This window comes from Centropristis striata, chromosome 24, assembly GCF_030273125.1.
Source record: "Centropristis striata isolate RG_2023a ecotype Rhode Island chromosome 24, C.striata_1.0, whole genome shotgun sequence".
Lineage (NCBI taxonomy): Eukaryota > Metazoa > Chordata > Actinopteri > Perciformes > Serranidae > Centropristis > Centropristis striata.
The window spans coordinates 21,508,152-21,520,913 of NC_081540.1; the positions used below are offsets into that span (position 1 = coordinate 21,508,152).

General features: G+C 32.0%; 2 protein-coding genes across 2 annotated transcripts in view; both read right to left on the bottom strand.

Annotated features, from left to right (window-relative positions):
• The window catches only part of LOC131962756 (carboxy-terminal domain RNA polymerase II polypeptide A small phosphatase 1-like), a 38,447-nt gene extending 36,639 nt beyond the window's left edge, over nt 1-1,808 (bottom strand). Inside the window, exon 1 of the mRNA XM_059327812.1 lies at nt 1,366-1,808. Within this exon, the coding sequence (XP_059183795.1) occupies nt 1,366-1,438 (73 nt within the window). The 5' untranslated portion in view covers nt 1,439-1,808. The remainder of the gene's footprint in view (nt 1-1,365) is intronic.
• A 3,470-nt stretch (nt 1,809-5,278) lies between these two features.
• The window catches only part of LOC131962658 (striated muscle preferentially expressed protein kinase-like), a 78,210-nt gene continuing 70,726 nt past the window's right edge, over nt 5,279-12,762 (bottom strand). The window contains exons 38-42 of the mRNA XM_059327640.1: nt 11,517-11,756; nt 10,019-10,242; nt 9,200-9,275; nt 8,117-8,266; nt 5,279-7,029 (exon numbers count right to left, since the gene is read on the bottom strand). Of these exons, the coding sequence (XP_059183623.1) occupies nt 6,792-7,029; nt 8,117-8,266; nt 9,200-9,275; nt 10,019-10,242; nt 11,517-11,756 (928 nt within the window). The 3' untranslated portion in view covers nt 5,279-6,791. The remainder of the gene's footprint in view (nt 7,030-8,116; nt 8,267-9,199; nt 9,276-10,018; nt 10,243-11,516; nt 11,757-12,762) is intronic.

A 12,762-nucleotide genomic window follows, 5' to 3' on the forward strand; every position in this document is an offset into this window, starting at 1 on the left:
AGAGCACAATATATTTAAAAAACATACACAATTTATTTCAGTTCATTTAAAGTGGGTTTAATTGGATTTACTAAGAAAATTGGAGTAAAATGAACTCAAAATAATTGAGAAAGAATTACATAATATATATTTTTTAATTTACTTAAAATGTATAAGTCCAGTCAACATAATAAAAATATCTAGATTCAGATAAAATTATTTTGTGCAACCACTTGTCATAATAAAATTATGTTCATTCAACAAAACATTTTTTTGAGTGTAGATAACACAATACAAAGAGATGTATAAAATAAAATATAATAAATATAAAATAAATTAGAAATAGGATAAAAATAAATAAAATAAAATGTATCAACACTCTGGTGTTACGTGGGTTTTAAGAAGAGACTTAAAAAAATATTGTTAAACTAAATATATTTCACTTTTATATGAATTAACAATGAAGCCATAATGAGGCACAATTCATTGTTTTGTGTTAAAAAAATATTTTCTATACTTTTATTATATGTTTTTGATTCACCCATTCATTACCGTAATGCGTCTAGATAAAAAAATTCATGGTTTCCCCACACTTATATACAATAAATATTTGATAAGCTTTATAAAAATAAATATATATATTTGTTTAAAAAGGTATAATTTAACAGAATATAATCAAACATAACGTTTTTTAAACAATGTATACAGAACAAAAATTGATGAGAAAAAATGGTTAAATGTTACGGTAATGATAGAATTGTTTGCATGAAAATATGTGTATATTTTAATAAAATACAAAGAAAAAAAAACCCTTTCTTTGTGGGGTTTTTTTATTTTAAAATATGTTACGGTAATGAATTTAGCTCACAGTGTCTCTAAAAATGTCAGAAAATACCTTAAAATTTTAAAAATAGATTATAATTCATATTAAACAGTGACTTTAGATTATATATGTTATAAAGGGTCAAAGGAAATATGTATTCAATGCTCTTGGATTCTTGAACTCAAAATAATTGAGAAAGAATTACATAATATATATTTTTTAATTTACTTAAAATGTATAAGTCCAGTCAACATAATAAAAATATCTAGATTCAGATAAAAGCTAGTTTAATCAAGCTGCTACGTCATTTCCTTTACTTTCATCCCAGGCCGAAGGGCCGCAGCCATAATCTATACACAAATAATAAAACACTGACACTTTTAATGCTGCGACTTGTTTTCAGTCCACCTCCATAACATGTGTATTTTATAAGTGTGCACAAGTTGCGACAGTAAATCAGATTACAGTGTTTGTGCGCTTTTCCGTGGCGGGTCATGAAGTGTGACTCACGGAGCTGCAAAACTTTTTTCTGACATGAAGACAGAAATGAAAAAGCGACTTACTTCCCTCTGCTGCGGCTTTATTCCCCTCTTCATCCCGGCTGACTTGTGTGATTATTGAGGACGGGTTGTCCATCACATGCAGGTCTGAGCTCACACTTTAAACTTAGAGATTGTTCGCTGACTCGGTGCATTAAATTAAAAACCAAGTTAACATGCAGGAAAACGGAGCCGAGGCGCGCCGGGAAACATCGCAACAAGTCGCCTACAATAAATCCATCAGACTATCAGCCTTCTGGCTCAGATAGCCGCTACAGTTACAAGTCTGAAACTTGTAACACATTTGTCAAGGAGATGGCAACTTTGATTCAATATGGTGCTCAACTCCGCTCGCAATTTCAAGATACAAACATGGAGGTTTCAAGGCTGCCCCTTCCACTTAAAGTGGCGCAGTAAGGGAACGGCTACGCACCGCACTCCCTCTCCTGACGGCTACAAATTTGACGACGGTCCCTTAAAGTAGCCCGAAACAAAGTTGCTCAAAACTTACTATACATACTTACTATACTGTCCAAAAACAAATATTGCACTGCTTACATTAGATATTTTGCTCTACTTCATCTGAGCAGTGCTCTACTAAGCCACAACAACATTAAAAGACTAAATAAAGTACACGTAATCTAACTACAGGATACATTGTGTAAAATGAACTTCAGCTGCACTATTAGGCGACACTTTGACACCGTTTACTCCGTGTTTGCTACCTATGGAGCGGCACGTTTCTGTATATGTGGGTCAATACTATAGTAGATATTGTGTAATGTCTAATGTGAGTGAAAACCTGCCCGACAGCACGACTTCTGGAGCAGTAGAGGCAAAGAAACGCCCAGTTCGGGCCCCCTTGAAACTGCCTACAGTTAGGGACCGTCGCACAAGTGCCGACCATGACTCGAGTGCAGGGGTCGGCAACTTTTACTAACTAAAGAGCTATTGTTGGCCAAAAAAAGAGAAAAAATATCATAATGGAGCCTGTTAGAAAAATTGCATGAGGAAACCTTGAAAATTGATAATCTGTCACCGACAGAAAAAATCTGTCACCAACAGAAAAAACGTGGTAAAATAAGGTGATTTATAGAATCTTAATCAGTTTAAGCAAATGGAATATATGTAATTAAAGTAATCATAGTTTTCTACATCAATATTAACACACAAACACAATCAATGTATCAAATCATATCGTCTGACTTAATATAAATGCATAGAGATATTTATTACAGTCAAGGTTTGACCTTTGACCTGCGTCACTCACAGAGAACAGAGAAGCAGAAATAAAGCATAAAATCATTTACCAATATAGAAAATAATCAATTATTTTAACAAGCCACATACCTTATTTTGAGCCTTACTATGAAGATGAAACAGCCTACTAAGTCTAAATGAAGCTACTCATAAAACTAATAGTACTGAATATACGTAAGCTGAATAGCAAAATATCTTTCAAGTCGGCCTGCCATTTGAGAATTCATTATTTAAATTTGTGAGTAAGGGATGGACTGTATGAATGTAGTAATAAATGTAATACTTGTGAATTTAATAACTTAGCTATTTGAATAATTTCTGATGATTTTTAATGATGTCTACAATGTTTCATTGTTTTTACTTTATCATTAAGTGTTTTTTTGTTTTTTTCGGACCCCAGAAAGTCTAGCTCAGTGGTGGAAAAAGTATTCAGATCCCTTACTTAAGTAAAAGTACTGATACAACACTGTGAAATTACTCCACTACAAGTAAAAGTCCTGCATTCAAAACTTACTGAAGTAAAAGTACAAAAGTATCAGCATCAAAATGTACTTAAAGTATCAAAAGTAAAAGTACTCATTATGCAGAATGGACCCACTCAGATTGTTTCATATATTCTAAAAATATATTGTTGGGTTATCATTTTTGATGCATTTATGTACGGACCGCATTAATTTTAGGGCTCATTTTAACAACTTAATATACTCTTATGATGTTCAATTTAAAACATGTTAACATGTTAGCAAACATTTCATATTAATTATGTTTTTATGTTAAATCTTGAACTGAAAAGTAACTAAAACTGGCAGCTAAATATAGTGGAGTAAAAAGTACAATATTTGCCTCAAAATGTAGTGAAGTAGAAGTATAAAGTAACATAAAATGGAAATACTCAAGTAAAGTACAAATATCTCAAAATTGTACTTAAGTACAGTACTTGAGTAAATGTACTTAGTTACATTCCACCACTGGTCTAGCTCGTCCCATTTTGGTGACAGCTAATGAGGATCCTTTTAACAATTAGCAATAAACAATAATGAGCATTTATTAGTATGGTTTTGTCAGAATGCAGCCAGGACCCAAGTGCAAACGAGAGGCTGGTCACCAAAAATATCTCAGGAGATTTGGAACTGAAGGAAAAACTCAAAACTAGAATTGATCTTGGCAAAATTCAGAGGTTAAGAAGACTTTTCTCTATGGTGCATATTTTAGTTGACTAAAATGTAAAAATAACATGTAATGTAATGCCGTATATAAGTAACACATTTTTATAATTCAGCAATACAAATTGCTTTGGGCCTACACCAACAATCAATGAAAATTAAAATGTAAAAAGAATAGAAAATAAATTTAATTTGGTATAATTTTTTGCTCGAGTGTATAATTTTTTTTCCCATCCAAAACACAGCCTGGGAATATTTGTGTGGACACTGCTTTCTACCTACAATTACATAGTTTTAAAGTAAAAATAGGTTTGTGTAACTATTTTGTCTTATTTGTCATATATATATATATATATATATATGTATATATTTTACATGGCAGAGGGAAATAGTCAGATCCTTTACCTAAGTAAAAGTGCTGTGAAATACTCTGTTAGAATAATATGTAATAATAATAAGGAAAATGTAATTGAAGTATTAAAAGTAGAAAAATGAGACTGTTATTCTATTTTATATTACATCATTAGATTATTTTTACTCATGCATTCATGTAAAATCAGGATTTTCTATTGTTGCAGTTGGTTGAGGTGGAGCAGATTTTGAACTGATAAGCTGATTGTTTTCTCCATAATAAATTGCTAAATATAATAAATATAAACTAGAAAATTTCCTCTGGGGAAATTCTGAAAGGGCCACGGGGGCTACTGCCGGTGTTAAATTGCCCCGTGGTACTAAAAATAATAATAATAATAATAATAATAATAATTGAAATTAATAATATTATCACTTTGCATTCTAGTCTGCATGTCTTGCTTTGCTCTGATTATTAATATAAGAGCAAACATTCAGTGTTTGAAGAGGAACAGGTTCATTTATTTTAGGTTAAACTGTAAAATTCTTGAGATTTTACAGTTAAACCCAAAATGACTTTTGTTGTGAACAAGAAGTCTGTGGATTATCTTCAATATTTGAGTCATTATTGTCAAGCTTTTAAAGGTAAATTTGGCACCATACTGTTATATAGTTCCATTATATTTAAGAAAAGCTGAACATCTCTATAGCTGATATCTGCAGCCCTATAAATCTATCTAAATTAATAAACATTACATATTATAACAGTTCTTTTGTATCAAAAGTTCCAGGGGAACTTCAGCAAAACAAACTGCAATGGTAAAATCTTGAATTTATGCCGCAGTGTTTTCTTGTCAATTATATGGCAAAACAGCGTTTCTTTAGATGGAAAAACTTTTTTTACGGTAAAATATGGAATAAAATGACAATCTTTAACGTGAAATCAACAGTGCTAATATCATTTTACCGTAATATTAGAAAAGGTTGCACCGTATTTATTACGGTAAAGTTCTGGCAACCAAAGCTGCCGTTTTTTTTTACCGTAAAAACAACATTTTTTTTACAGTGTGATGTTAAACATATTTTTAACCATAAGCTTTTTTCAAAGTAAAATATTGTGTCGAAGCCCAAAACTGCATTTCACAGAATGAGAAGCAGATTCATTTCCCCAATGGTATCAATAGTTTATTACATACTATCTCATAAAAACATCTTCCAACTTTTTTCCACATATAAACACCGCAAATTGGTACATTTACAAATCTTCACCCGTCCAAATTCATACAAAAAGGAACACTGTGATAGAGCAATACACAAGACGTTCTATTATTACAAGGACTGCATGTACTGTGTGTGTGTGTGTGTGTGTGTGCTTATCTTTATATCACTGTGGGGACCAACCCTTGGCAGAACACCAACATTATGAGGACTTTTGTGGTTGTGAGGACATTTTGCCCGGTCCTCACAAAGAAAATGCTAGGATAGCTTCTAAAGGCCTTAATTAATCATCTGTATGAATTTTAAGAAAAGGTCCTAACAGAGATGGTAAACCCTGAAGTGTGAAGTGGTGGTCCTCACAAACAACTCAACGATCATGGCCCTCACAACGTTATAAAGACATGTATGTGTGTGTGTATGTATATGATCGATATGCATCTGTATTGTTGTCCAATATTGCAGTCACATTTTTGCTTTGTTTAAAGAAGTTATCATTTGTGAATTAGTACCAATGGAGACACATTTACAAGAGAAATATTTTGGATATTAATCCGATTTAGGCACTGACTGGTTGATCTGGTTTACGCAACCTGACCGACCGATGGGTAATACTGAAAAACCACAGCAATTTACCAGTGTATGACTTTTCCAAGTAAAGTGTTAATTACATTACGGACTGCTTTTCATAGTTTATTACAGTTAGAGTTCAGTTTTAAGCACAGAACAAGAAATTGTACCAAAAAATTCCTAGCTCACCCTAAAATAGTTCATTTTTACCGTGACACCAATCACAAACACACTCCTTATTATTTGTATTTTTTTGTTTTTTGCCTCGATGCTAAAGTGAAATCATAAAATGCTCGCCCATGCAAATAAATTAACATGAAAAAAGTAAACGATTTCGAGAAAAAAAAGAAGAATATTTTTGGTTTTAAAATGTGTAAGTTAACGCGAAAGGAAAAAAAAAAAAAAAAGAATTAGCAGCTTAAATCATGGTACATTCACATGAGTTGTTCACTACTAAATTTAGTGACATAAACGGCAGTAAAAACACGAATGGTACACATGTTTCCAGGCTGATCGTGCAATGTCAAAATCAAATATTAATGTGCCATTTCAGAATTCACAATGTGAGAAATTGTGCAATCAAAGAAAACCAAAGAACATCCTGTGTCCTTTCGGCGGAGTTTCTAAACAGTTTCGATAAATTTGTCGCGTCGCAGCTTCTCGTCCGCTCAGAATACCTTTATAGTTGAATGTAGAAGTCAAAAATAACACGTGGACTCCTGTCTTTTCTTTGGATACGTGTATATCCAGCTCTCTGCCCGTCCCCCGTGTCTTCACCTCTACCTTACTGCTATTTTTCATGCAGCGGTGGTTCACAGAGGTGCTTTTTTTTGCAGATCCAGCTCTGCAAACTGCAGAAAATGCAACGTACGATGCCGCATTTCCAGCTTCTCACTTCAGGCTGGGAACATGCGGCGCGGTCCCGGACGCCGGAGCCTGGGGCGAGCTCTGGTAGGTGCGCAGCAGCACCTTGTGCTTGGTGGCGCCGTCTGCGCGGCGCCGTTGTTGCTCCACCAGGAACTCTTTGAGCCGGCTGGAGGTGAAGGTGAGAGTCTGCCTCCTCAGCTTCATCAGGTACGAGTCCTGCAGCCAGGCCTGCGTGAAGCAGTCTCGTGTAGTCGGACGGGCCCTGGAAACCAAGGTTATTATCATTAGTTTGGTATTCATTTTAGAATTAAACAAGAAAGAAGTCAGCAGACGTTGTTGTCCTCACCAAGGTAATTATAGTTAACGAAAGCTAACGAAATTACGGAAGCCCTGAACCGCAAGTGAAGAATTTTTTTTTTTAGATGTTATCTTGTTTTGTATTTTGTTATTTCGAGATAACACACCTATGTAAAAAAAAAAAAATGTAAAAAAAAAAATTTTTTTTTTTTTTTTTTTTTTACATAGGTGTGTTATCTCGAAATAACGAGATATTATCTCATAATTACGAGATATTATCTCGAAATAATGAGATAATATCTGAAGAAAAAAAAAATTTTGGAAGATTTTTTTTTTTTTAAATTCTTTTTTTTTTTTTTACATATGTGTATTATCTCGAAATAATGAGATATTATCTTGAAATAACGAGATATGATCTCGAAATAACAAGATAACATCTCAAAAAAAATTTTCTTCACTTGCGGTTCAGGGCTTCCGTACGAAATAACGAAAAACTAGAATTGAAAAAACATTTTCGTTAACTGAAATAAAAATAAAAATGAGAGTTTTTAAAAAACGATAACTAACTGAAACGGTATTAGGTGGTTACAAAATTAACTAAAACTAAAGTGAAAATGTCCTTTGTTTTCGTCTTTGATATTCTCAATAGCTTTAATGGACTCCTTGACCCAGAAAATGAAGATTTTGACACCAAGATTGACCTTCTGAATGGCTTGAAAGATATATTGGTTCTCATAGACTTTATATGGCTGCCATCTCCGATCTAGAGAGTGGCTCCTACCAAAAATTCTTGCAGAAATTAGACTGTGTCCAGCCTTCATAAACTGATCAACCTTTTGTGTAATCAGGGACGTGTAGTTTGAACCCAGAGACTCTGTAAATTGCATAATTCTTGACGTATTGTAATAAAATGAAGTTAAACTGAGAACTGGGACGTCTCCTGCTCATCATTCCCCATCAAACGATCGGCGCAGAGAAACAGGTGAGGATTTTGTGTTGGAGTCAGATAATTTAATTTTAAAGGTTTCCTCAATGTATTTCTCAACACTCACCATGGGTAACTGCTCAACATCTTTTTGAGAAACGCGGAGGCACTTTGGGACACATTTGGGAACAGTTTAGACGGGTCAAACTTCGCCATCAGGATTTTGGATTCGACCTGGAGCGGGTCTTTATCTTCGAAGGGCAGACGACCACTGAGCCTGGTTGGAAATGAAGAAAAACAAGGTTAGAGATTCCAAAAGTTACATTCACAAACGTTTTTTAAATGTATTTTTTTTGTATCTATATACATATATATATATATATATATATATATATATATATATATATATATATATATATATATATATATATATATATATATATATATATAAATAAAAGACAAACATAAGACGAGCATATCCAACCCGCTACAAGAAAGAAAAAAAAAGATAATAATAATGATGAAAAAAATAAAAATAAAAAACTGATATATAGATATATAGATATATACACAAGGGTACACATATATTAGATCATCTTAACTCTTGATTAATTAGTTTTTTGACAAATTATTTATTTTTTGACAAATTATAAAATTATTTATCAATTTTTTTGACACATCATAGAATGTTTTTAAATATTTTGACACATTATACAATTTTTTTGGACAATTTATAATATTTATTTTACATTTTTTTACACATTCACTAACTATTTATTAATGTTTTTTTTTATCATATATTTATTTTGACCAACCAAAAAAATATTACAAAAAACATAAAACAACAGATAAACACAAGATGAGCATATCCAACCCACATACAAGAAAAAAATTAAATACATTGAAAAAAGATAATAATAATAATAATAATAATAATAACAATAATAATAATAATAAATAGAATTAAACTAAAAAACATATATATATATATATATATATATTCTTTATATATGTATATATATATACACACACACACTCTTGCTAATTTTTTGACAAATTATAAAAAAAAGTTTTAATTTTTTTTGACAAATTATAAAAAAGTATATATATTTTTTGACAAATTAGAAAATTACTCATTTATTTTTTGAGCTCTTGACTAAAATATATTGTTTTAACATGTCATAATGATAATAACTTCTATCTCACTTACATAATGTGGCTGACGACTCCAACTGTCCAAATATCTGCAGGAGGACCAACCACTTCACCTTTTACCATCTCAGGAGCTTCGGTCACATTTGGGAAGAACATGGAAATTTAGAAACATTAAAAATCAAGATTGTCAAAATTGTGCGGACTTTGTGGATCTATGTACCTAAAAAGCCAGTTTGGTATTCATTTTAGAAACAATTAAACAAGAAAGAAGTCAGCAGACGTTGTTGTCCTCACTAATTATATTTAACGAAAACTAACGAAATAACGAAAACTAGAATTGAAAAAACATTTTCGTTAACTGAAATAAAAATAAAAACTAGAGTTTCTATAAAAAACGATAACTAACTGAAACTGTATTGTGTGGTTACAAAACTAACTAAAACTAACTGAAATTATAGTGAAAATGTCCTTAGTTTTCGTTTTTGTCAACTTTTTTCATTCATAATTCAGTGTTTCTATTTGAACATGCAACACATGGTGAATATGTTTACTGAGACTGGGATGTTTACACTAGAACCAAAATACAAAACAGTTAATAACCTTATTGGGGCTGAGATGATAAACCAAAGGAAATAAAGGCAACATTTATTATGACCTCTTTGAATCTGGCACCCAACACATAGCCCATTACAAAACTAACACTAAAACTAATAAAAACTAAACTAAAACTAAGCATTTTCAAAAACTAAAAACTAAACTAAAACTAGAAAACTCACTTGAAAAACCAACTAAAACTAACTGAATTTGAAGGCAAAAATTCACAACAAAATTAAAACTAAAACTAATGAAACAGTACTATAACCTTGGTCCTCACCCATGTACTCCAGAGTTCCTGCTCCTGAGTCCTGGTGTTTGAGGCTGAGGGGGTTGAAGCTCTGAGCGCTTCCAAAGTCCACAATCTTGATGGCGTTGAGGTTGGTCACCATGATGTTGTCGGGCTTCAGGTCCAGGTGGAGGATGCGGCGGTTGTGGAGGTACTCCACCCCCTGGAGGATCTGGACCAGGTAACCCACCACGTCGTCCTCAGAGTAACGGAACCTATCAGGAGCAAAAACAGGCTCTCAAATCAATAACTCTTTAAACGAACCTGGTCTCACAGGAATCCGTGAAATAGCCACGGATTCGCTTAACTCAAAATCCGTGGAATAGCCACGGAATCACTCAAATTTCCGTGAAACTGACACGGATTTCGCTACAATGAAAGTTCTCTCATTTTTAGTGAAAAAATCAATATTTTGACTTAGTTTCTGCATAAAAATGGATTTTGATCACATTTCTAGTGAGAAATATATGTTTTATTTTCTAAATATTCACTCAGTGAATGTACATAATCACTTTGTATGTTGGAATAGCCACGGGATATGACTGGCATTAACTTGCATTGTAGCAAAATCCGTGTCAGTTTCACGGGAATTTGAGTGATTCCGTGGCTATTCCACGGATTTTGAGTTAAGCAAATCCGTGGCTATTTCACGGATTCCTGTGAGGATATGTTGCTTTAAACAGATATCAACCCGGCTGTGGAGTGTATTCATAATTGGTCAAATCGGCCAATTTCTGTGAAATAAAGAATGAACTTAATTTAAGTTTTTTTTCAACAGATTTCTTTTAATTGCTTCTTGTTCTAGTAAATTATATTTTTATTTGATTTATACATAATAATATGTATATTATTATGTATATAATATTACTATTACTATTTTTCTTTGATGGGCATTTTTCTTAACTGTTATTATATTTTATTTAATAATATTTATAAATCTTTTTTATGTCTTCTTTAAATGATACTATTTTATTGCTTGTTAATTTCTCTTATTTTTTTTTTAATTTTATCTATGTATTTGGTATTTACTATTGATTGATCTATTGTCTTTAATGTATTGTTTTTGTTATTATATTTTTAATGTTTACTTTGCACTATGTTTACTATTTTCTTCTTCTTCTTCTTTTGCTTCTTATATAAGATTTTAGTTATTTATTATATTCTGAATATTTCTAAATCAAATGTTTCCATAACAGAATTTTATCACTGTTATACATTGTTTTAATTTACTTATTAAATGTTATATTTTATTTACTTAATTATTAATATGTTTATGGTATTTACTCTTACTGTTTTTCTTTAATGGAATAAGAAAAATGATTTATGTTGAATATCTGTGATCAATATTCATTTCTTCAAATAAAAACATGTTTAAAAAAAAAAAAAAAAAAGAAAGTTAAATTAAAGTAAAATCAGCCTGAATGAGTCTGTGTTCTGCACCAGAGACTGAAAGCTCTTGTCTTGTGTGTCTCAGTGTGAGATGACCCACCTGTCTATGAGGCTGTGCAGCAGCTCTTTCCCCGTCACGTACTCCGCCACCAGCACCAGGTAGCGCGGGGTGACGTAGGCTTCGTGCAGAGCCATGACCTTTTCATTGTGAAGGGACTTCAGGATCTCGTACTCCTTCAGGACCTCCTGCTTGTTCTCCTGGTTGTAGGAAATGATCTTTGCCATGAAGATTTTGCCCGTCGAGTTCTCGCGGCATTCTCGGACGACTCCGAAACGACCCCTGAAAAACACATTCAACTATTACAACACGGCAACGAAATAGAACATATAGAAATTTTATTTTGTCAAGATAGCTCAATACAATGTTGATATAGTACTTATATACATATATATACAAAAATCCATATATTTGCATTCATATTAGAGCCAGATTGATCTATCAGTCGCCTGATACTTTAAAAAATGTTTTTGCACAAAAAATTCATTAAAAAATTCTTGGGGTGATTAAGAAATTGTATCAGCCATTTATTTATTTTTATTTATTCTTTATTTAAATGATCAGCAATTGACTGACACTGAACATACAGTATTGATATTTATCTATTTATTTAATTTATATTTATTCTTAATTTTCCTGGTTGATTTGCTAATACATTGAATGCTTAATAATAATAATAATAATAATAATAATAATAATAATAATAAATGTTAAATATAATTAATCAATTAAGGTTTTTTTTTTAATTTTTTTTAGAAAGTCACCACCTGAGTCATATCGGTGCAAAATTGATGCATAATCTACATAAAAAATGATATTATCATTCAAGTTAAAAAATCTTGTATATACTGTAAGCCACCATATTGGTTAGCTGTGAATTTATTTTTTTTAATTAATTACATTTTTTGCAATTTGGCAAATTCTGTTTGTTCTTCAACAAACATATCATTTTGAAATCTATGTTTATGAGTCAGAGCATGACTCCATAAGCCTTGACCTTCAAAGTAAAGTGCCTAAAAGCCCATTTTTGTGCTTACATTTATGACAAATTTAATCGAAACACTGCAAGTTAACATTTAGATCGCTGGGCAATAAAGCAGTGCATAAAAAGAAGGATTCATTAACTTCTGCAGCTCCTCCAGTTGGCTCAGTGCAGCTTTCATTGCAGCTTTTACAGACCAGAGACATTAAATCTGGTGAGTAAAATCCTCCTACAGCACACTAATTGTTCACATCTAAAATAAAAAATAATCAGTTAACGTTCTGGAGTCCATGAAAGCACCGGAGC